This window comes from Netta rufina (assembly GCF_964035555.1).
Source record: "Netta rufina genome assembly, chromosome: 2".
Classification (NCBI taxonomy): Eukaryota; Metazoa; Chordata; class Aves; order Anseriformes; family Anatidae; genus Netta; species Netta rufina.
The window spans coordinates 105,117,720-105,141,533 of NC_140124.1; the positions used below are offsets into that span (position 1 = coordinate 105,117,720).

General features: G+C 35.9%; 1 protein-coding gene across 1 annotated transcript in view; it reads left to right on the forward strand.

Moving 5' to 3' along the window:
- PIEZO2 (piezo type mechanosensitive ion channel component 2) overlaps positions 1-23,814 on the forward strand; it is a gene marked incomplete at both ends in the record, with an annotated part of 307,245 nt that overhangs the window by 253,477 nt on the left and 29,954 nt on the right. Inside the window, 9 exons of the mRNA XM_084281658.1 lie at positions 1,982-2,141; positions 4,704-4,793; positions 6,245-6,366; positions 7,208-7,279; positions 11,164-11,267; positions 13,239-13,337; positions 15,654-15,765; positions 17,619-17,684; positions 20,849-21,015. Of these exons, the coding sequence (XP_084137784.1) occupies positions 1,982-2,141; positions 4,704-4,793; positions 6,245-6,366; positions 7,208-7,279; positions 11,164-11,267; positions 13,239-13,337; positions 15,654-15,765; positions 17,619-17,684; positions 20,849-21,015 (992 nt within the window). The remainder of the gene's footprint in view (positions 1-1,981; positions 2,142-4,703; positions 4,794-6,244; positions 6,367-7,207; positions 7,280-11,163; positions 11,268-13,238; positions 13,338-15,653; positions 15,766-17,618; positions 17,685-20,848; positions 21,016-23,814) is intronic.

Sequence of the window (23,814 nt, forward strand, 5' to 3'; positions counted from 1 at the left end):
TAATTTCCTAAAGCTTAAGGAACACCTTCAAAATCTCCTACCATATTTAAAATGTGCCCTCTCTTGACATAATACATAATACCTTGTGCAAATATCTTACATGAGTTCAGTTAATAGAGTTTGGTCATATATGGACTAGCAAGACAAGGTATTGAAAATATTTCCTAGAAAAAAGGGAGATACACAGAGAACTATTAACACCCCCACTCACATACACACAAACTGTGTTTGCTGTAAATGTACAATATGGTGACATGGGAGCTTAACACAGTTTCATGGTATCTGCAGTTCATGTGATAATTGGGTTTATGGTTTTGTCATACAAATTGAGGTCAGTTACTAGCTCACCACCACTGCACAGATACGGCACCTTTTCTTAGCTGTAAAGTCCCACTCCTTGCTGTGCAGCAGGTCTTGTGTTCAGCTCCTCAAAACCACTTCAACTCACTGAAATTGCAGGAGGCTAATCCAGCGTAAAAGTTGTAATTTTTTTGCAGGCACACCTCAGGTAATTTTTTATGATTATTCTCAAGTTGGTAGTGATAACAGGGTTGGAGTGGGTAGCATGAGTCAATGGAGGCAACAGAAGGGAGGGAGGGAGGAAGGACGTATGGGGAGTGAGACCCTTTACCTCTCAGTGGGCTATAAATTTGGCTCCACTTTGTCCTGGCACCCTGTGCTGACAATTTAAAAATACTTTTTTTTTTTTTTTTTTTTTTTGGTGGAATTTAAAACAGAACTACTGTTTGATTTCAGTGAAGCTGCAGCAGAGTTCTGAATTCCTATTTCAAAAATCCTCACGTCTGATCCTAATAGATAAGTGGACAATAGAGGTAAAGGAAATACCAAGAATCAAATTCACAAGTTAAATGGTGCCCAGTGGTTCTTGTATTATCCAAAACTTTTGGAGCAGGATCAGAAACTTAGACATGGCTTTCTGATTCCCCAGGGGATGGGCATAGCACGCTTAGAAACAGTTGGAGCTCAAACTTCCAGGTCTGGTATGCTGGCTTGCTTAACTGTAAAGCCAGCTTTCAGTCAGAGTTTCTCCCTTGAGTCCTCTCCATTCTGTAGGGCAGTGTAGACCATTTAGTTTATAGTCTAGCTCCACAAAACCCAGTTTTAATTTTTGAGTATTCCCAAAAGAACTGTCTTTAGAGAATAAAGAAAGAAAGAAAGAAAGAAAGAAAGAAAGAAAGAAAGAAAGAAAGAAAGAAAGAAAGAAAGAAAGAAAGAAAGAAAGAAAGAAAGAAAGAAAGAAAGAAAGAAAGAAAGAAAGAAAGAAAGAAAGGAAGAAATAGCCAACGCCAAAATTTATATGCAGGAGGAATGGGATTTCCTCTCTTTCTTTTTCCTCCTATCCCAAAGGAAGCAGTTTTGTGGTTTCAAGTATTTTTTTTCTCTTCTGCAATGGAAACACCAAGGATTCCTGTGAACTGAGATGTGGAGAGGGAAAAGAAAAATATTAGGTGGTAGTAGTCAATTAAAAAATTATTTTGACAAAAATAACACACTTCCTTTTCATGTTGATATTGTTCTTAGTAGAAAAAAGAGACAGTCATTTTGAGATTAAAAAAAAATAATAATAAATTTCATTCTAAAATGTGCTGAAATCAAATATTTCAAGTTAACCAAAAATACTTCTTTCCTTAAACTTTTTTTTTTTTTTTTTTTTTTTTTTTTTTTAACCAAGAGCTTATTAGAACAGGGTGAATTTGCTTGAAAATTCTTCAGTTATGATGAATTCTCAGTTTTCATAGGCTATCAAATTGTTGGAAGCTTTCCAATTAGCTGTACAAGAAAATATACTTCAGATGGAAGTATATGTCAGTTTTCTTAAGAAAAATGAAATTAAAGTTCCTCAATTCAAGTCAATTTAAAGGCTTTATTTAAAGTCATTTTAAAGGCATTATTTAAGTGATTAAGCATTGCAAAAAATACTTATTTCAGTAGTTCTTATGCTGATGGTTTCTTCTTCCAGCAACCAGCAATGTAGATTGTAAACTGCCTAGTGGAGAAGCAGGAATCATCTGGGACAGTATATGTTTTGCTTTCCTGCTGTTGCAAAGAAGAGTCTTCATGAGTTACTACTTCCTTCACGTGGTTGCAGATATAAAAGCTTCTCAGATCCTAGCATCAAGGTAACATAAAGTTAAAAAAAAAATAAATTAAACAGATTATTAGTACTCCCATTACTACTGTACTTGTTTGTTTATGATATGTATTACCAATAAAGTCCTGTTAAATAACATTAATTTAAACAATCCATGCTAAATTAATAATTGCAAATCCAACTCTGACACAGCACACACAAGAAAACAAATTAACGGAGAATCCGATAGAAATTAAACCTACCAAACACCATCTGCTGCTCCCATAGCCTTCATTAAAAGCTGGGAAAGTTGATGTGTGTTGCAGCAGTCTCTCAGCATCAGTATGTATGAGAGCAAATGCCAGAGTTTCTAAGCCTTGGAAAAAAAAAAAAAATTTGAGATCAGATTATGACACAACGTACTTTGAAAACTGCATCTCCAAAAAATGTCACATCAGGAAAAATACAGAAAAATTATGACATCTGGTTCATGAAGACTCCAAGTGTCAATCACTGAACTCCAACCTGGTGTAGCAAGAATTGTTACTCTGAGCCTGTTAGACTTTTCTGCAAGCATCCACTCACAGCTATCACAAGAACAACCATTCTTTGTTTGTTTGTTTAATAAAAAGGCAGGTCTGGAATGAAATTACTACTGATTCCAGTAAGATTTCTAAGGAATTACTTTGTTTACAATTGGATTAAAAGTATTATGGCAATAATACTTTTTTTGGCACTACCCCCCCCCAAAAAAAAAAAAAAAATATATGCACATCAATTTCCATCCATGTTTGAGGGCAAATTTGACTTGCATGTCCTTAAAAGCTGTCTTTTTTTATCTTCCTCTTATTCCCTCTCGAGTGATTCATTTAAAAAAGAGACATGTTGAAATACCCATACTGACCAAAATTCATTGCTGTGAACAGAGCTACCTAAAGATCTATGCCTTAGTCCTATATTGCCTCTCTCAGATTTTTACTTTGGGATGAATTTCAGTGCTAATGCCAAAGACTATGGGATACTGCCATTTTGTAGCTTTTTGTGTGTGTGTTTTGTGTGATGTCGAGTTGGACCCAATGATCCTTGTGGGTCCAACTCAGATATTCTATGATTCTATGATTTTTTGTTCTCAGTGAATATAACACAAAGCGAAGTCATGAGTGTCAAAATGCCTCCTAAATTGGAAAGTTTCTTCCAGAAGGAAAGAGCAGACTAATTTAAATGACAGTGCACTGGGTTGAAAGAAACATGTTCGGTTTCTACTTTGAACTTTGTGTCTTTTGGTATCACTCTGAACATACCCAGCTTTCAGTTCTCCAGAAGCAAAAGTGGAGACATACTGGCCTATGTCAGAAGCTTTGTAGAGATAAATGTATTAATGACCAGGAAGTACTGAGACATTACAGGAAGGAGGGTCATATAAACACAGAGATGTTATTAATTTTTTTAGCTGACTGCATGCCTTGCTAAAATCCAAGCTGAGAATTTATTTGGACTATGGAGAAGGTCATATTTGGATTCAGACAATATAGTTTGAGCCTGTCATCCAGTTGAAGTTAGTATTGGAAATACAAAGTCCTTACCCTAATAATATTAAATTGTGATTCAAACAATAGTGACAAGGCTCTGGTTTCAGTTTTCAACAGTCTATAAGAATTCAGGGGTGATCGAGCTGCTAAGGAGAACATGTCATCCCTTGTGGTACTTTACCATACTTTTGGACAAAAATGATTGCCAGTGTTGATTGTATTCCTCTGAGGGAAAAAAAAAAAAAATGTTATTGTGGTTATCTTGCATATTACATGGAAGGACCAAAAATCTCACGGAAAAGGTGGTGAAAAATTATGTAGGACTAGACTTCTGATGATCTTATTGAATCCTCCCTCCCCACCCCCCCCAAAAAAAAAGTAATAATAAAAAGAAGATGGATTTGAATCTATTCTATTTCTCTGAGTGAGTCTTTGAAACTCTTTGAGAGCTCCTGAATGAATAGTGAAGAATGGTTTAGACACACAGTCTGTATATACAAATTATTGAGTCAACTGCATATTTCTAATGAAATGGAGTTATAAGTCATTCTTTTGGCACACCAGAAACCTGCTGAAGGATTTGTGCCATCAAATTGAAAGCAAAGTAATGTTCAGAGGGTAAAAGTGAAGCTGTAATGGTCCTGGATAAAGGCAAAAGTCTTGAGGTGGCCTTTGCTCAAAGCTTCCTGGGGACTGAGGTAAAGGGGAAAGATGATTACAATGCTGAAATAAGTATAAAGACCAAATCCTGGAATTGTGCAAGAAGTTCTAACTCAGTCTTGAATCCATCCATGTTCTACATTCTTCAGACTGGAAACTTAAATCTCTCATCAGTGGCTAGAGGAACTTTTACGCTGAGTAGGGATCACAGTGTTTGACACAGCTCTTGAAATAATTAACTCTAAGCAGATCAGTATTCTGTATTCATTGATTAGTTCTTTCCAGCTGTGGATTGACTTTGTTTGATTAAACACTTTACAGAGCGAACAGAGTTCTCTGATTAGCTGGCATACAGGAAAATTTGGAAACACATACATGTTGCTCTCCTTCTTTCCTTTCTTCCACCTATGTTTCTGCTGCAGGGGTGCTGAGCTTTTCCAGGCTACGATTGTCAAGGCTGTAAAGGCAAGAATTGAAGAGGAAAAAAAATCAATGGATCAACTGAAAAGACAGTATGTATTTATATATACACACGCATACACATTTTGTATACATTTTTCATGGATTCTTGGCATTTATCTAGCACTTTATTTTATAGAAACGTTGATTAGGTTTTTGATGTATGTTTTTGCAACTACAGAAATGGTGCTCTATGCACTTGGAGGTCTTAGGTATTTCAGTATCACACAGTTTTAGAGTCATCTTTTCTAGAAAGACACGTACTGCATAATCTAAACATTCATTTAAAAGCAGAATCACATTTCCAGGACCAAAGGTTGCAAGGTTGACATAAAAAAATCAGTCTGAAATGTATTGATGCATCTACTCCTCAGTGAGCCTGGAATTATAATGGAAACAGATGTTTTATATAAAGAGAGAAGATATGAACATCACTGCTCATTCTGAAGGCTCTTCTAAACCTTAGAAATCTAATGATGACAAGTTAACAAGATCAGCATTTAAGTGTTCCACACTTGAGTATCATAGCAATGTGACCATATAGTCTTCTCTTTATGAGATGGTTTATGATATTACATGCTATATTTTTTATTTTCTGGTAGAGGTCCAGTTCACTTTGTGGTTTTGGTTATCCTATTTTGTGCGGCATGAATGCATGCAATGTGAGGAAACGTGAAAAACAAGTAATCTTTCTTTCTTTCCTTCTTTTTCCTTCTTTTTCTTTCCTCTTTTTCTTTCTTTCCTCTTTCTTTTTCTTCCTTCCTTCCTTCCTTCCTTCCTTCCTTCCTTCCTTCCTTCCTTCCTTCCTTCCTTCCTTCCTTCCTTCCTTCCTTCCTTCCTTCCTTCCTTCCTTCCTTCTTTCCCCTCTCCTTCTTTCTCTTCTGTTTTCTCTCCTTCTTTCTCTTTCTTTCTCTCTCCCCTCTTCCTCCCCCTTCTTTCCCCTCTCTCTTTCTCTCTCTCCCTCTCATCTCTCTCATCTCTCTCTCTCTCTCTCTCTCTCTCTCGTGTCTTTGTCTTTTTCTCTCTTTCTCTTTCTTTCACTTCTAGTCAAGTAGTTGTGTTGAAATCACTTATAACTGTTGTGTTTGTGTTTTGTGTGTTGTTGTTTTTGTTTTTTTTTTACTGTTGCCTGTCAAAATGTGAAAAACTTAAAAGGCTTAAAAGGCTAGATCATGTTAACTGTTTACAGGGTTGCAAGAAGGAGAAATGAAGGTTTTCCTGCATCTGAAATGAAAATTAAACCAGTTAAAGTGAATCAGTTGAAGATACAGCACAAGTAGTGCAGGATTGAGTGGCCAGTTTCATGTTCGTGACCGGTCCAGACAGCCTCTTCAGGGCCATTTAACTCTTTATTTTTAAAGGCAAGATTAGTGACAGTATGGAATGGATATTTTCTGTAGAAATGTTAGTGTGTGTGTGTGGATGGATGTGTTTAACAGCTGTTTTTCAGAGGGGGTCAAAAGGGGTGAAAAACAGAATATAATAAGTTTCTTCCTTTTGCTAGAATGGATCGCATCAAGGCCAGGCAGCAAAAATACAAAAAGGGTAAAGAGAGGATGCTAAGCATGACACAGGAGTCTTCAGAGGGGCCTGAGATTCGGAAGGTTTCTGAAGAAGATGATGAAGGTACTGTTAGCTATTGTTGTGCCATAATTGCAGTTGAGCGCTAAGGACCTGATAGATCTGATAGTTGGCCAATTGAGAAATTGTTCTTCAAGACTGTCATCAAGGAACAAGGTTGTTTACTCAGTAACATTTTGGAGCTTGATTCAGCCTAAATAAATAAATAAATAAATAAATAAAATTCACCTGGGATTTTGTACTGCAAGTAGATTTAGAGAAAACAATTTGCCTTGAGATTACTTTTGGCTAACTTCAAATTGTTGGCAAAGAGCCAAATAGCAGCAGAGGTTTGTTTTGAATAAACATATTGTTTATAAACCACAGTGTAACAAATAGGTAGAAATCACATGTTTCCAGCAAGGGTTTTTGGATGCTGTGAGGCCTTTTTCAGTTACTGAAATATTTGTATATTTTTTAATGTTGTTTAAAATGTGGGAACAGATAAATGATACCTTTTTAATGCCACATTTCCAGCACTGACTTAGGATCAACATTTACTGGATATAAAAGTATCGAGCTTGAAATGTAGGGGGACTTGAGAGGAGGGAAAATATTTTCTTCTTGATATTACAGAGAAGTGTGACTGTATGTTTAAAAAAAAAAAAAAAAAAAGAACTTCAAGCTGTTTTAGAGTAGAATGCTCTTCTAACTGTTGCATAAACTAGAGTATTTGTGCTGGGTGGTCATGCTTCTAAATGTTTTTATATTGATTATATTCAGCAGATCTAACATCTGATATGCTCATGAAATTTAGTTCTGTTGAGAGAAATGAAAAATGATTAATCAGTGTAAGAAACATGTTTCTCATTTTGTAAAATTAATGTTTGGACATATTTTATTTTAGGAGAAGCAGACAAAGAGAAAGCCAAGGGCAAAAAAAAGCAGTGGTGGCGGCCTTGGGTTGATCATGCTTCCAGTAGGTTTTCTCAATCATCTTACAAATATGTGGATTTAACCCTTATATCCTTGACCAGAATGAAGGCATTCCCATGACCTGTTTGTTTTATGCCTGATTTTATGATTGTGACTTGATAGAAGTCTTGTTTATTTTATCAAGTGATTTCTACTACTATCTTCAAATAATGAACTTAACCATATTTTGAATTTCTTTTTGTTGGAAGCACAGCTTATGATACTTTGGACATTTTTAGAAAGATACCAAATCAGATAAAAAACATGTTCCAAAAAGAATCTGTTTTGACTTCAAAAGTCTCAACTTTCCTCTACTACAAAGCACAATATATTTAAACATGTGAAGGTAAAAGTTTGCCAATGCATTCTAAGATTAGTCATAATTTCTTTTTCATATACACACATCATATATCTTTTTTACGGTTCATCAGTCAGTCTACTGACAGCTATAGAAATATGAGTACCACAGTAAAGCAGCTAGACTGTTCCCAGGACTAGGCTACACAGTGTACAGCTGAATATCATATTTTAACATGCTGTTGATGCCAGTTGTTGTGTTATTTCTCTATTTTCTCTTTATCTAAGAGTAAAAATATGTTCAGCCTTGTTCACAAGAAATTAATAGTGAGTGATCCTCATATCATTGTTGCTTAATGACATTCTAATTTATTTCTATCCCGGTCCAGCCAGTCCACGTATACAACAGTTCTTCCCTTCATTAAGGATTGGGTGAAACAGAATAAAACTGAGTAGACTGCAGATTCAAATCTAATGTCCTTCTATTGGATCTTTATGGAAAACAGACATATTTAACAATTTAATAACTTAATTCTGAAGATTTTAAAAATATTCAAGTGTATAGCACTGACCAGAGTTAAATATGAATATCTACATTGTACCTGGTCATTTAGTTTAACAAGAGGTATTCCAAGTAATAATTTTGCACATCTACATTCTCCTTCATTTATGTATGTGTATTTGTTTATAACTCCAACCTATATATTTGCCAATAGCGTTTTAACAAAATGCCGAATGCTTATTTCTATCAAGTCACAAGTAAACTGTGTCTCTATTTTTATTTTTTCTAAAGGGCACACTGCCACTTTAGAGAGACCTATCCCTTTTCAAAAGTCTTGTGAAAACAAACTTATTGTCCCATAGTTTCATTGAGAACAATAATGACAAAACAGATCAAAACTGTAATTTGTGAGTTTTTCCTATCTAATTTCAAGCTACAGTGATTTTGAAGGAATGGGATATGGTCTCCTGTTTATTCACCAATGGTTTTGTAGTGAGAAGAACTGCTCAAAGAGAGACATTGACTTTGGCTTTTACTTATTTCACCCTCATTATTTGATGTTCTCAGGTGGCAACTTAAGTTTTGGTATTTAAACAGTGAGCATTCTTGAAATTATCTACTGCAATAATGCAAAACCTTGTGGGAAACATCATAGACCCTGATCCTGCATACAGTGATTGCCTGCCATGTGGCTTACTTTCCCCAGTCAGTGAAACTTGGCACTTACAGTAGGTGTTCGCAGGCTTACAAACTGGAGATAGGGTGATATTCCCCATGCATCATTCCCCATCTATCATTTTGAAACATTGAGCCGTAACCCTGCAGCATGTGGCTGTTCTCAGTAAATGGGGTTGTGGCTGTGGCTGTATATATAGTGTTAAAGTTGTTGAAGCTGAAAATTTTATCCCAGTTCTGATGTTTAATTTAGATTGTCATTGTTATTATATCACTTGTTTTTATTTATTCTACAGAAAGATACCTAATTTTATATCCATAGGGATTAAAACTCAGTTAAGAATTTGTGTCTAAGTAGAAAAGGTGAAAATATCAGTGAGGGTTTCCTCATTGATACTCATTGTCTCCCTTTCAGGGAGGTATTGTTCCTTTGTGCTTGCAGATTAGATATGGAGCCCCACAAAGATCAGCAGGAGTTAGGGCCACATGCTCAGAGATCCCCAGCTTCTCCTGGATCACAGAGTTGTGTCTTATACAGTGGGAAAGATGGAGTTTGCAGCTGTCCTGGGGAGCTCTTTCCATCTGGGCACAAGCAGGTTATGCTGGCTTCTCCTGCAAGACTGCCTTTCTGTCTCCTCCCTGTCATCCCACATGGAAAGCCTGCAAGTCCCTTTTCTCAGTGGAGAAATTTTGCATTAGGAAGGGTGGGGGAGAGGAGAGTGTGGCTGAGTCCAGTCTAGCCATGAATTATTTAACTAGTAACATTTGGTCTATTTAATAATGCCTGTAGGTGACTAACACACTTCTTACTCCGTTTTGATGTGTGCAAGAATGCATTATTGCTATTCAATCATACCTCCCTCTTTAGTTGTAAAAGGGATGTAATTGCTACATTATGGTGTCCCCTTAGATATATTTTAACTTAAAAATTTTGGAGAGAGATCATTTTTGAGTTGTTTTCTGCCAGCTCAGGCCTTCCAAATCTGACCAGGTGCTGTTCTGAGACTGTAAGGAGCTGCACCGTGGTGTAGGTTTCCTCTAGATGCCAGACTTTATCCTGCTGATCTTTTGTGTGGACAATTTCCTTTGCTGCTTATGAGGCACTTTTTTATGAAACAGAACTGCAGACTACTGGCTCTTAAAATACATTTATCTCTTCAGTGCATTTTAAATGGGCTTTCTCAGAAGGCCCTCTACCAAACAATTAATTTGCTTGACCCAAGAAATTTCCAGACTTTCTTTTAACCTCTGTTCAACGACTAGAACTGCTGAAGTGGACTTTGTCCCTCTGCAGGGCTTTCATTGATGTTACGAAGTCATAATTAGGCACATGATTTTCTCTGTGGGGGAATTTTAGATGCTGAAGTTATGACCTAATGGAGTTCTGACAAATTTCACAGTGTGCATACACTGAGGTTTCTACTCTAGTTATGTGTGACCACCTATGTACAGAGGATCTGTGTAAAATTCAAGGTATGATTGAATAGAATTAAAGCTATTGTTAGTTTTCCAGAAATATATAATGAGGGTTAAATACACCTTTCTATATAAATATGTGTATCCAGATTGGGTAACATTTCATCTAAGTAACTCTTCTTTTAAAAATTTCAGCTTAAATGCAGAAATTATTTACCAGTCTTCACTGCTGAATGTAATGCTGTGATTTTGATTTTTCTCTTGCTCATTATCTTATTTTTTCTTTCTTTTGTTTCCCTTGTTTATTCACATAGGCCTTTTACCATCCGAGAAATAAAAACTTTGCTTCTGTTCAAGGATATAAGGCCTAGCTTATTCACTGTGCATCTTTATTGTATCAAGGTTTCAGATTGTTTCTGAATCCATGGGCAAAAAATTGAAACTCATTTCTGATCACATTAATAGAATCCAAGTGATTTGTTTTAAACAAACCAAGGTTTTCCATTACCTCATCAAAACTTAAAAGTTTGAAGAAAGCATTAACTTATACCATCTCATCCCATAGTTTGAAGGATGCCTGGGCATTTTAAAGAGCAGTTCTGTATTTTTTGTCCAGTGGTACTGTTTGTGTAAATTCTTTTATTTACCTATTGGGCTCTTTTAACTCCCTCAGATAATCATTACTTTTCAATTCATTTAAACTAAATTGCCTTTTTTTTTTTCTAAAAATTTTAACCTAGTAACCTGATGTACTTGAAGCTTTTTCATTACATTTTCTTCTCATGGTGGTGTTTCCTTCGTTCTTGTACAGTTCTCATTCATGCCCAAAAGTATCACAGACTAACATCAGATAAGTTGCCTGAGACCTATTCATCTCTCTGTTTTCACCTCTCCTGATTATGAACATATAAATCACTGTCTGATTGTTTAGAGATATTCAGGCAGTTCGGAATAGTACTTTTCAAAAAAAAATAAGAAAAAAATTTTGTTTCACATAGTGGTCAGAAGTGGAAATTATTATTTGTTTGAGACGGATAGCGAAGAGGAAGAGGAAGAGGAGAAAAAAGAAGAGGAAGAGCCTCGAAAAAAGTCTGCATTTCAGGTACTTTATAGTAATTTGCTTGGTAGTTGACGGCTGAAAAAATATAGGCTTCTCTAAACACAGGCTTTATATGTTAAAGCAGCTAGTGCATCTAAAGTACATCTGAAAAGTATTGGAAATGAAATTTCTTGCCAATTTAAAATGCAATTTTGCCTGTTTTACACATTGCCAAATTTCTACAAGAACTATACTGAAATCATATCTTCATTCACTTACGCCTGAGGAAAACAAAAATCAAAAACAAAGCTTCAGAATCTGAGCTTTACTTTACTTCATTGCAATATAGACAAGTGAGGAAGCTGTCTTACCGCTGGCACTCTTGTAGAATGCTTCCGTGGTATTCTGTAGATGTGATCATTCTGGGAAGAAATTATCCCAAGAATAAGCAACTTTTCATGGAAAAGAATCCATACTTTAAAAAAGCATTTTTATATATTTTTTTTTCATCACCATCACTTTATCTCCTTTCTTTTAAAGGATTATGTTAATTAATATGTTGTTAATTAATATATTAATTGATATAATGTGTTGTTAATTAATCTATTAATTAATAATTAATATGTTCATATTGTAATGTTAGGTAGTATCAGGTATGGGTACTGGTTTAAATTAAGGACTTGGATGAACAAGTTAGTGAAACACTAATGCATGTAGGATAGCTTTAATCTTTATAAAATTTAAGTTTTAGTTGTTTAAGAATTTTCAGAAATACTGCAGAATGTTTTTAGGTCCTCAACTCTAAAATCTTAAGCAAACAGGTAAATTTTTGCAGATGACTCTTCCCAACCATGAAAGCTCACATCACTCCATAACTGATGCAACTGAAAGCCCAGCTCAAGCAAGAGTAAATAACTGCCTCCATGCTGCTCATATTCCTTATGTCAGTAGCTTTCAAGCAAAGCTTCCCAGGCCATATTACTGAATTGTAAGAATAAATGTTTTTGTTTAATTAATTAATTTGATGTGCCTTTATTTTATATACTGAAATTACATTAGCATTTAACTAAATTTACTAAAATGCCTGAGTGGTTATAATGTGGAAAGATTTTTTCCTTACATAAAAAAAAGACAAAACCAAATCTGGATGAAGTATGATGTAAAGTTTATTTTCTACCATTTACACTTTTTTTTGTATATATGGCATTAACTCACCTTGATCCATAGTAGTAGCTCGTAAATTTCTAGATCATCTTTCTTTTCATGCAGCTGTAGAAATGTTTGCATTCTTGTTCCTGCTGTTTTTAAGAAAAAATGTTGACAACATTTTGTTAAGATGTGTTGATGCCAAGCACTGAGATTTTGAAGTGTTTTAAATTGAGGTCTGAAGTTAATACAATTCTTTCTTTTAATATGGTTGGTTATGAGTTTGCTTTTTGTTACTGTTGTTCTGCTGCTGTTGTTGTTGTTGTCTTATTTTTTAAAACACAGTACAGAAACCATTAATCTGAGATTGGAAGATCTGGTGTTTATTTCAGAACTCCAGCTAGATATTCTGTATAAGTGACCAGTTCTTCAATATGTGCTACATGAAGATGTTAGGAAGCTTCATGTAGGAGAAGAATTGTCTGGAACAGAAAACTACATTTGTTTATGAAAAGGTTGTTTATCATTAGGTCATCATGCTTCATATGCCTTCCATCACACGTGCATGTGGTCTTAATAAAAACACTGGAAAAGTGAACTTGTTTTGTGGCAGAACCTGCTAAAGAATTTTTTTATTATTATTTTTTTTAGTGTAAATTGTCTGCAAAAGTCACCTCAAGGGTTAACTTAAAGATTTTGTTAGATAATTCAGGCACTTAAAAATGATCTCACTGAAATTTTATTGTGGACATCACACATGATCTTTTTTCCACATTGGAACCAATGAATGTAATCTCTCAATAATCTAGATATAATCATGCAGTAGGTACTTTCTATTAACATTTTCTTGTTTTCTACTAATTGCTCTTGCTTTGTCCTTCTTTATAGAGAGCTATCGGAAAATTTGCTTCAGCCATTTTAGCCTTGCCAAAGTCTATCATTAAACTACCCAAAACTATTCTTCAATATTTAATCAAAGCAGCAAAGGTACTTAACATTTTGTGACTGCTCAGTATGTGACCTATCCCATAGATCCTGGTGTAACATATATTTCTGTCCTTGTCTGCATTTTTCCTCTTATATGAATAATATGAAAAATAACAACAGTCAAAGCTTCATTCCTAGTAAATGCAATATATTTCTTACTTTTGGAGTGGTCAAGCCACAAGAAGAGCACTCTGGCTTACCTTAAGTGCAACCCTGGAGAGAAAATGCAGACACAAATTCTTGATTTCTTCTGTTACTGCTGTACAAGATGGTCACATCGACTTGCATGCATCTTATGGGCAATGTGGTAATTGATCTCAGAAAGCTGGTTAAATATTTTTAGAAGACACATTCTGCTGCAACACGCCCACCCATCTTTTTCTTTTTTTTTTTAATCTCACTATTTTTCTTGTCTTCACTATCTTAATATTTGTACATCTTCAACATTTTCTCATCCTCCTTGGATATGTGTAGCATTTCCTACCTACAACCTACTTTCCTACAAAAATCAGAAGTAATATACATGTATGTACCCAGTCAGCTCTTAAAATATCCACTGCTTAACATAAGTAGTTTAATACATTTATTAATGTATTTTCTTCATTCTAATCCACTGCCTTCTTCCAAGTATGCCTTTTATCTCTGAATTCTTTATTCACACTATGGCTGTGGCTAGCATACAGCTTCTAAGCTAATTTTTTAGTAGTAGATATTGGCAGTTTCTAACTTCCAGTCAGTAAATGTTACTGTTTCACTTAAGTGTCACCATTCCTTCAAATTACCTTCACTGGCAAGTGCTTATTACAAAGGAAAGAGAAAACATCACCTCTGATCCTACATAGTTTTTCACATGTTGCTTGTTTGGGACATTGTACATATAAAAATAAATGTACAGACCTTGAAAGATTTGAAGAGAACATTGTGATCAGCAGCATAAAAATAATTTCCTCTCCATTACTGTATACATGAACAAAACAGAACAAAGTTTTTTTTTCCTTTTTAAATTCAGTAGAACTCATATTGACATTTTTTTAATTGCTTTTAATGTCCCAAACCAATGTGTGTATGCAAATTTTAAAAATATAAATAAACCAAATAGTAATTTACTGTTGCGTCCTGCAAGGGGCAGCTCCAGCTTCACTGAGATATGCATGTGTTTCTGTCATTACGTGCATGTTTGTCTTGTGAATTAATAGAGCGAGTTTATCACTGTGCTTTATTTTCAGACTTATGCATGTATCTCTGGGTTTCCCTGTGTCTGTTACCAGTCTGTGTTGGTTAGAAATAGAAAAAAAAAGTGTAGTGCCAATCAAAGGTGATTTTCGTTTTTGAATAAAAACCACAAAAGGAACAACTTTTTGTTTGTTTGTTTGTTTGTTTTTACTGAAATAGCTGTGGAGAAGGGTTAGTCTGTGTTATTCACGTTTTGTTTCAAATGGAAAAAGAAAAAAAAAAAAGATATAAAAGTGTTACTTCAATTCAATAAGTTATATCTTGGTAACTTCTTTTATTTATTTTTTTTATTTTTTTTTTCACTGTTATAGCATTTATAAATATTTTGTGCCAATTTCATGCTCAATGTAGTCATGTAGGTCAACAGAGTGTTGATCTGAGTGAGTACTGTGAGCAGGATTTGGCCTCATTAAATCCCCTTGATACATGCATCAATGTCCCTGGTTTACAACTGGAAAAATAGTGGCAGAAGGGTTCATAAGTGACTTACCTGAAGTGCCACAGAGAGCCATTGTAAAAATTAGGATGAAACTTGAGGAATTCCTGAGTGCTGGTTTTGGGACTGTGCACAAATAGTAAAGCTACCTGTGCTCCACTGTGAAAAGAAAAAAAATCATCTAGAGTATAAAAAATGTACAAACACTAATACCTTTACTAAACGTTCCCTCAGTTTTGATGCTTTAGTTAGTTGATTGCAAAACTTTCTCTTAAAATTTCTGTTACTCTTCATCTTGCCTGTACAAGATGTACACATATATAATTGAATGGAAAGACTCAGGTGAAGTAGCCCATATATACAACAGGGTATTAATTCCCAAAGTTCAGATCATGAATTTTTGTGGGTTCTAATGAAACTTGGTTCACCCACAAGTGTTTTTGCATTTGGTTTTAAGCTAGCAAAAATAGCACATGAAAACTCGTAAGATCCGCAGGGGAGGTGTTTGATTTGGGATTCAAAATATTTACTTATCCCTGCCGATCTGAATGTGTTTACTCAAACTATATAGGCCTACTTATGGCTTATTCTGTGGCTTACTCTCAAAACATGAAGAACCTTGAAATAAATGAGTTTGTTCCTTCCAGTTTGTTTATCAGGCCTGGATCACTGATCCTAAAACTGCATTACGACAGAGGCGCAAAGAGAAGAAAAGTTTTCAGAAAGAGGAGAAGCGAAGACGAAAAGGATCTGGGGATGGTATGTATGCTTCTGTGTTTTGAAAAATTAACATGACAAGGTTGATCAAGCTGTGTCCTCTCATTCTACACAATATGCATTAGGTGAGATAAAGCAGAAGAGGAGATGCATGTGATTTCCATGGAGTTGCAAGACACATGCCCAGAACTTTTGCCAAGTAGGAAGACTCAACAGATGGTTGAAACCATCAGCTGTATCAAAACATTTGTGAGAGTAAAACACTTGCAAAAGGAAGCCAAAACTCCATAAAGGCATAGCCCTGTAAACCAATATCCTAGCAGTTATTGGCATTTCACCAGAATAAAGGAGCATAAATGTCAGGTGTTTGGCTAGTATCAGAGAGAACAAGGACATTTGCCTTTCACTCCCTCACCTCATAAACACATTTATCTTATTCTCTAGATTTTTCTTGGGTTGCTCTACGTCTCTTATCTTGATGATAAATTCATGTGTATTCCTGGGGAAAGTTTTGAATTTAACAGACTTAACATTTCCTTTTGAAGGAGTCTTTCACAAGGAAGTTCCTGAAATGCTGTAGTTGAAATAGACCTGTAAGAAAAATTGAGTGAAATTAAATATCATAAAATCATAGAATATCCCGAGTTGGAAGGGACCTGTGAGGATCATCAAGTCCAACTCCTGGCACCACACAGGTCTACCCAAAATTTTAGACCATGTGACTAAGTGCACAGTCCAATCGTTTTTTAAATTCAGGCAGGCTTGGTGCAGTGACTACTTTACTGGGGAACCTGTTCCAGTGTGCAACCACCTCTTGGTGAAGAACCTCTTTCTGTTGTCCAGCCTCAACCTCCCCTGCCTCAGCCTAACACCATTCCCACGGGTCCTATCACTGATGTTTACAGAGAATAGGTCACCTGCCTCTCCACTCCCCCTCACAAGGGAGCTGTAGACTGCGATGAGGTCCCCCCTCAGCCTCCTCTTCTCCAGGCTGAACAGGCCAAGTGACCTCAGCCGCTCCTCACATGTCTTCCCCTCTAGGCCCTTCACCATCTTTGTCACCCTCCTCTGGACATTCTCTGACAGTTTAATATCCTTTTTGTACTGTGGTGCCCAGACCTGCACATAGTACTCGAGGTGAGGCCGCACCAGCACAGAGTAGAGCAAGTATCCACATACTATTTCTTTTTGACACATTTCATATATTCATATAGGGCTCATTCAGGCTGAATCAATTGGACTTTCCTTCCATCTATCATCTCTACCTATCAAAAATAGGGAGTTTTATAATTTGAGAGCTGCCAATGAAGCTGTGGCTGCAGTTTTGGGGTACTAGATAGAAGGAGACTAATCTGTCCTTCAGTTCTGCCTGTGACTCTCTGCATCCCTGATCTGCTATAGGCCAAAAGAAAAGCACATGGTAGTCTCAAACCAGTTCTGCTGCTTCATTTCAGCCTGCAAGTCCCACTCAATTCATTTGGGCTTAATGGGTCAGGGTCAGGAGGAAATCATAACAATGTTCAGGTCACCTCTTGAAGAAGTTGAAATGAGCTTGAGTGTGTTACTGGAAGGAGAGGCCTTTGCAGCTGGAAAAACTGCAACTCTGAATTGCATGGGTTTATTACAGCAGATGTTCTTGCTCAGCAGATGACATAGTAAGAAAATACCATTGGAAATTACAAGGGAGGGGTGGTGGTCATCCAAAAACACCTTCGCTGACAGGGTAGTCTCCTCACTTCAGTGTTTTAAAAATGGAAATCTGCTTTCTCTTAAACCAGTAGGTGAGAAACTAGTCACTTCTGCTTAGTAACAGTAGCATTTTCTAGCTTGAATGGGATTTGAATCTGCTCTTCTGTAGGCCTAACATTCATTGTTTCACTCATTGCTTTCAACAGGTGGTACTGATGCAGACTATGAAGACAGCGAAGAGGAACATGTCAAGAAGAAATCTGATGGACCGGGTATGAACACAGAAGTTTTCTCTGCTGTTACGGTGTAGTTGTGACGGGTGGGGTAAGCAGCATGTCACAAAAATATCAATGCAGAGATCCAGGCAAGCATAAAGCTAGCAAAATCCACTATGAACTGTGTAGTAAGCACTATCTAATAACTTTCAGAGTTCTATTGCCAGATTTACAAGTACTGAGCATAGCAGCTTCCACTCTGGAATATAAGCTACTGCACTTATCTCCCCTACACTTTAATAAATGTACCTTCAGGCTCAGACTTGTTCACTTGTTGTATACTTTGATTATAAAACATCTTATACCTAAGCTTAGCTTTCAATCCCAATTCCATTTAGGTGTGTCTCATCATCTCCATTGATTTTGATGGTCTGATATTTTACTATTAGCGCAAAGACCTTGCAGTTTTTCAATGTGTTTTAGCTATGTTAAGATTCTGCTTTTGTCCAGTACTTATCTGTTTAGAGTGGTACAAATAGCTACTCTAAAAGAACAGGATTTTCCCAGTTTTACCCTTTCTCACTCATAGTCAGATCTGAGGATGCTCTGCACAGCAGAAGAAATAGCAGTAGCTTGCAGGATCTTGCCCATATTGAAAGTCTTCCTACAAAGAAGTGTAATGGATCATAACTCTAAGCTTGGGTCTTTTTTTCCTAACTGGAGTAAAAGAAGAAATTACACTATTCTCTCCTTTGTCTTCAAAAGCTATTTTTATTCTCTGTTTGGAATTGCTTCCCCCAGTCCCAGTTAGAATTGTACCTTTGTGTGAGCCACAGGGTGGAGGAGGTTACAAGAATATGGAATATTTCTTTCTCATATAATATTCTGGTGGTGTTTTGTGAGCTTTTTTATCTGTTCCTTTCTTGTGGTGCAGTCACCTGTGTTAAACATGAAACTGAATCACTCAGACAAATCTCAAGGGAAATAAAGTTGGTTCTAGACAGGACTTAGAGAAAGGAAATGAGGTTAATAATTGATTTATATTGGAAATAGTCAATTTAAGGTGCTTTAACCTATCCTAAGTAATATGTATTAAAGAAGATAATTGGGAAGAAAAAAAAAAAAAAGAGTAATTGCTATGAAGCATTAGTTTCATTATTAACCTCAGATCAAATCCTTTCTCATGCTCTCAGGGAGAGAGATGCCATCTCTGCGTTTGACCCTTGAAGTTACAGTAACAATCTCTGCAAAAAATAAATATTTGTTTCCCTTTATGAAGTTATTTAGATGTGATCGATCCCCAAAAGATTATTTTTAAAAAGTTTCAGAGAACAGCAAAGCTGTCAGAGCAGCTACAGCCTCATTAAAAATGTATACTAAATCACCTTCATCCCAGAGAGAAAAACGACCTTCCAGATTAGACTGCAAGTGCTTGGCAAAGCACTGTGATACCAGTGGTGGTCAGTAATAGAGATAATTTTAACCTGAGAGCTGAAATCCCCCTGAAGTCAGTAGCAAAAATGATATACTAGAGAGGAAGAGTGTGGGTTAAAAAAGACCATTTATATATTGTATATTTCTCTTTATGAATGCTACATCTTATTTAATTTATTTATAACATTACATGTGGAATTCAAAGGATACGAATGCCTCTAGAAGCATAAACAGCTTTATCTTTAATTTCCACTGAAAATATTTTTTAGCTTCAAGATATATGTGCTAAAGTGTGAATACAATCTGAGTAAATAAATCATAAAATCTTCCCAATTCTAAATGATACAGAAAAGGCCTGAAAATAAAAAAATAAAAAAAATAAAAAAATATTGAGATAATGGTATGGTCAAATGAAGGCCATAAGAACTTCTGTATTTGGAGATACTGAACTTGTTACATGACATTACTCAGGTAAATGGTACATACTACCATTTCAGCATCCACTTTACAGGAATGTACCACTATTGTTTTTTTCCCTTAATTTCTCTCCACACATATGTGCATACAACCATGCCTGCACACCTGAAGATATATGCATGTTCTTCTATAAGATATATTTTGCTTTATTCATTTCACCTTTGCATGCTTTGTAAAGAGTGCACTCCACAAAGTTTTGCTTGCCATCTTGTGGTACAGTTAAGAATTGAGGTGGTTAAAATCATCATGCTTTAGTGCTTATGTTGGCTTCTTAGTAACTACTTTAAGCATTTTGGTTCTGCATGGCAGATTATTTGCAGTTTTCTATTATCCCTTACGTTACTGTAAAATTGATCTTAATATCTAGTGCTCTGGGATTAGATATGTAGCAGGGACAACTAGCTCTGGAACTGGAAAAGAAAGAATTGGAAAGAATTTTTTTCTTATTTATGTAAGACTATTTAAGAATTGAAGTGTGATGTGTACACTTGGGAGTGAAAGAAAAATAAACTGAAACTGCTGCTCTTTACATGCAGTCACGAATGCTAAAGGAACTACTGAAATAAGAAATTCACTTGAAGCTGCTGCGTTGAGCTAAAGAAAGCTACAATTGTTGGTATAAAACCATAAGCCCTACTCATGGGAAAGTGTAATGCTTTGGCAAAATGGGGCAAGAGTAGTGTTTTATAAATGATTTATATGATTACTGTTAGTTGAGCTAGTTGATCTGAGATTGCCGATGACACAGTCCAGTCCATTTAAATAAAGAGAAGCTTTGGAAACAGTAAATATGAAGAGGTGTGTTCAGGTGGCTGGAAAACTGGGGGAGAGTCAAAGACCATTTTAGCAGGTTAGACTTTCAAACTGAGCAAAGTTCAGTCACAAAAGGCAAACTCTATGTGCAGAGAAAAGCACATGAGTAAATAGACAGGTAAGGGCTGGAAGAGCAGCTGTTGAGATCACTGGAGCAGGGGATGTCGAGTTCTCGAGAGATGCCCAAATCTTTGGCTTTCATTTTTGCAGACCTGTACATACAGTGTCCAAGATCAGGAACTGTTCATATGACTAGCAATTGCAGGAGTTATGGGGTGGAAAAGGGATTCCAGATGATAAGCTTAGACATACAGGCAGGAAAATGACCCAGACAGCCAAAAGGCCTCCAGCCATCTTCAGAGATTCTTTACTATGACAGGGTCTCACAGCCTGGATTATTATTAGACAATAAAGGAAAATTGAAACTAACTCCAAGCAGAGATACAGAGAAAGACATTTGCATCCATTAACTCTCTGTTGCTTTTCCTCCCCCTTAGATAACATCATAAAGAGGATATTTAATATTTTGAAGTTCACTTGGGTCCTTTTCCTGGCAACACTAGACAGTTTTACAGCTTGGCTTAATTCCATCTCAAGAGAACACATCGATATCTCTACTGTGCTGAGAATTGAGCGTTGTATGCTCACCAGGGAGATTAAGAAGGTAACGCCTTTGGTCTTTTTCTTCTGTTAATGCCATTTCAAGCCCAGTGAAATATTAAAGGTTGCCTTTTCAGATCAGCTGAAGTCACTGTATTAAGGAGAAAAATTATAGAAACCCAACTTACATGCATATTTAAAAAATATATCCGGACTCTTTGACTGCTTGCTATTTTTTTTTTATACTTAAATAATGAAATGCTTGATTTATTATCTGGATGCAAAGCAAATGTTTGGAAAAATAATTATTTTAGAGATTGATATAAGGATTTGGCTGAAAGACTGAAGGACTCCTGTGATAAAATTTGGTTTTGAGGGATGTGATAGATTCAAGTAGAGAGGAGTAGACACGGCATTTTGAACAGCTCAGAAACTACCTCAGCCTGCATATTTCAGCCTTTTTGTAGACCAGTTTGCCCTGGAAATGACTGACAACATGCAGGCATAATTTTCTTCATTGACACTGAAGCTACCTGGTTCCTCAAGAAACAGTGATATATTAGTAAAACTCACTATTTTATAAGATTAACATTATCAGTGTAGCTAGACATGTATTTGGATCTTAAAAATGCAAGTAGTATACCTTGCAGTACTATAAAGATCTCAAGCATAGGTATTTTTACATATGTCACTAGCTACCCAACTATTCCTGGAAACTTAGCATAGGAGCCTCATTTTTAGTTCAACTCTTATTAGAAGCTGCAGACTATCTCAGACATGAATAGGTCAAAAAGGTCAATGGGACATTAGTATCCTTGGCCTTAGTAAAGCCCCATGCTGCCCACTCACAGTCACTGTCAGCTGTCACAAAAAGCAGGCTGTCCATAACCCCAGGAGGTCCAAGATGCAGGCTTTCCTGGTCAGGAGACAATCCATACCCTGTCTGGCCACAAGGCACAGAGCCAAAAAGAGAGGGCTGATTCAATATTAATGTTCAGTTACTGTTATTCTTCCCAGAGTTATTGCACAGATAGATAAAAGTTATAAATTCCTGTTCTCTTTAGCCTCTCTTCACATGGAACCTATCCCATGCCTCATATCATCTTCATTGTCCTTCATACCACTTCCAGTTTTACTATGGCCTTATTAAGACTGAGCAACCAGAACTATATATTGTTTTAAGGTATGGGTGAGCCACAGATTTATACAGGAGTATAGTTTCTTTTCTTTTGCTTTCCTAGTAAGATCTAACAGTTAAGCTCCTTGATTTTTTATTTTTTTTTTACATTAACTAAATGTTTTAGGGGGACTATACAGTCAGATTTTAAGACTGAAACAATGTGACATAAAGCCTGTCATTTTGTAGGCTATTTTTCCCATTGCATTTCTTTGCACTTGTGAGCACAAAAATTTCATTTGCCCTTTTTTACCAAGGCACTTGACTTTATCGGTTTCATCAGTATTGCATCAGCTAACTACAATTGACTATCCCAAATATTTTCTTTTTTCCTTCTGTGAACTTTATCATCTCAATGTTTTCCTCTTTATACAGATTATATCTGAATATCCTGGATGGTAAAATTCCTCGGGGCAACCAGTCAATAACCTTCTTCCCTTGTACAGAAAAAAAAATGTTGTTTGTGCCCCATGTCTCTGGAGGACAAGAAATATACTTGTCTTTATTTCATGGATGCTTTATTTCCTATAAAGGTCACTCGGGATTACTCCTGAAGCCAACAATTTTCTTTTTCTCTGGAACTTAGACTATTTCACCTGTTGGTTCCTGCAGAGCTCTTTGGTGATCACCATCCAGTCAGTATTTTGTTCTCAGCTTTGTCATGTATAAAATAATTACTAATCCAGTCATTTCATGGGATTCAAAATATTCTACTGGTGATGTCAGTGACTTTTTCTGCAGTGAACAGGGATGCAAAAAAAAATCAGTTTTGTTGTTGTTGTTGTTGTTGTTTGTTTTGTTCTGTTCTGTTGCCCTAACTCCCTAAAGAGCTACATTTCTGTGTGTCTTGATCACCTGTTGATACCCTAACTTTCTGAGAGATGATTCTTATGATGTTCTTGAAAACGTTTTTGTTATCAATTATTGTTCATTTTAGGAAGTTACTCCTCAATATCTTTTTTGGTCTGATATGCTGAAGTTTTACATCTACTTCTACCAAGTTTGTTGTTGTTTCTGTTTTTCCTCACGAATGTCACTTTTTTGAAGGATGTCTTCTTGCTTCGTCCTCCTGGTCTTTTCCATTCTGGTGACTTGTATGTGTGTATGCAGGCACTTTCATGTCATTTACCTATTCTACACAAGCATATATGAAAAGTAATATAAGCTACTGAACATTATTTTTCTTTCAAATCTTTCTTAATATTTCACAGGCACTCTGTGGCAATCCTGGTACAGTGAATTTATTTAACCTGTGAACTTTATTTAACTTTATTTACTTTTTGACCTTACCAAGCTATCTTTCATTCCATCCTTCCTACAAAACTCTGATAGTACAACACTACAGTAATGCTCTTTTTTGTTCCAAGGCTTAGAATTTCATGTTATTTCAGCATCCTCGCTTAAAATTACGTTTCTTACTCATTATCCCTTATTTTTTATAGTTTTAACATTTAAGTAGAAATCAGGCTAACTGCCATTTTTATGCCATTACTTTTTTTTTTTTTACTTTTTTATGCCATTACTTTTTTGGACCTTATTTTGATTGTTCTTTGCTTTAATGAGTCTTTCTTATCCTTTGTTCACAATAGATTTTTTTTCATGTTGCTAGCAGCCCAATGCTATTTTGATTACAGTAGAGCCCATATGTAGGCCTTGTGTATGCCTGTGTAGGTTGCTTCAGTCTTA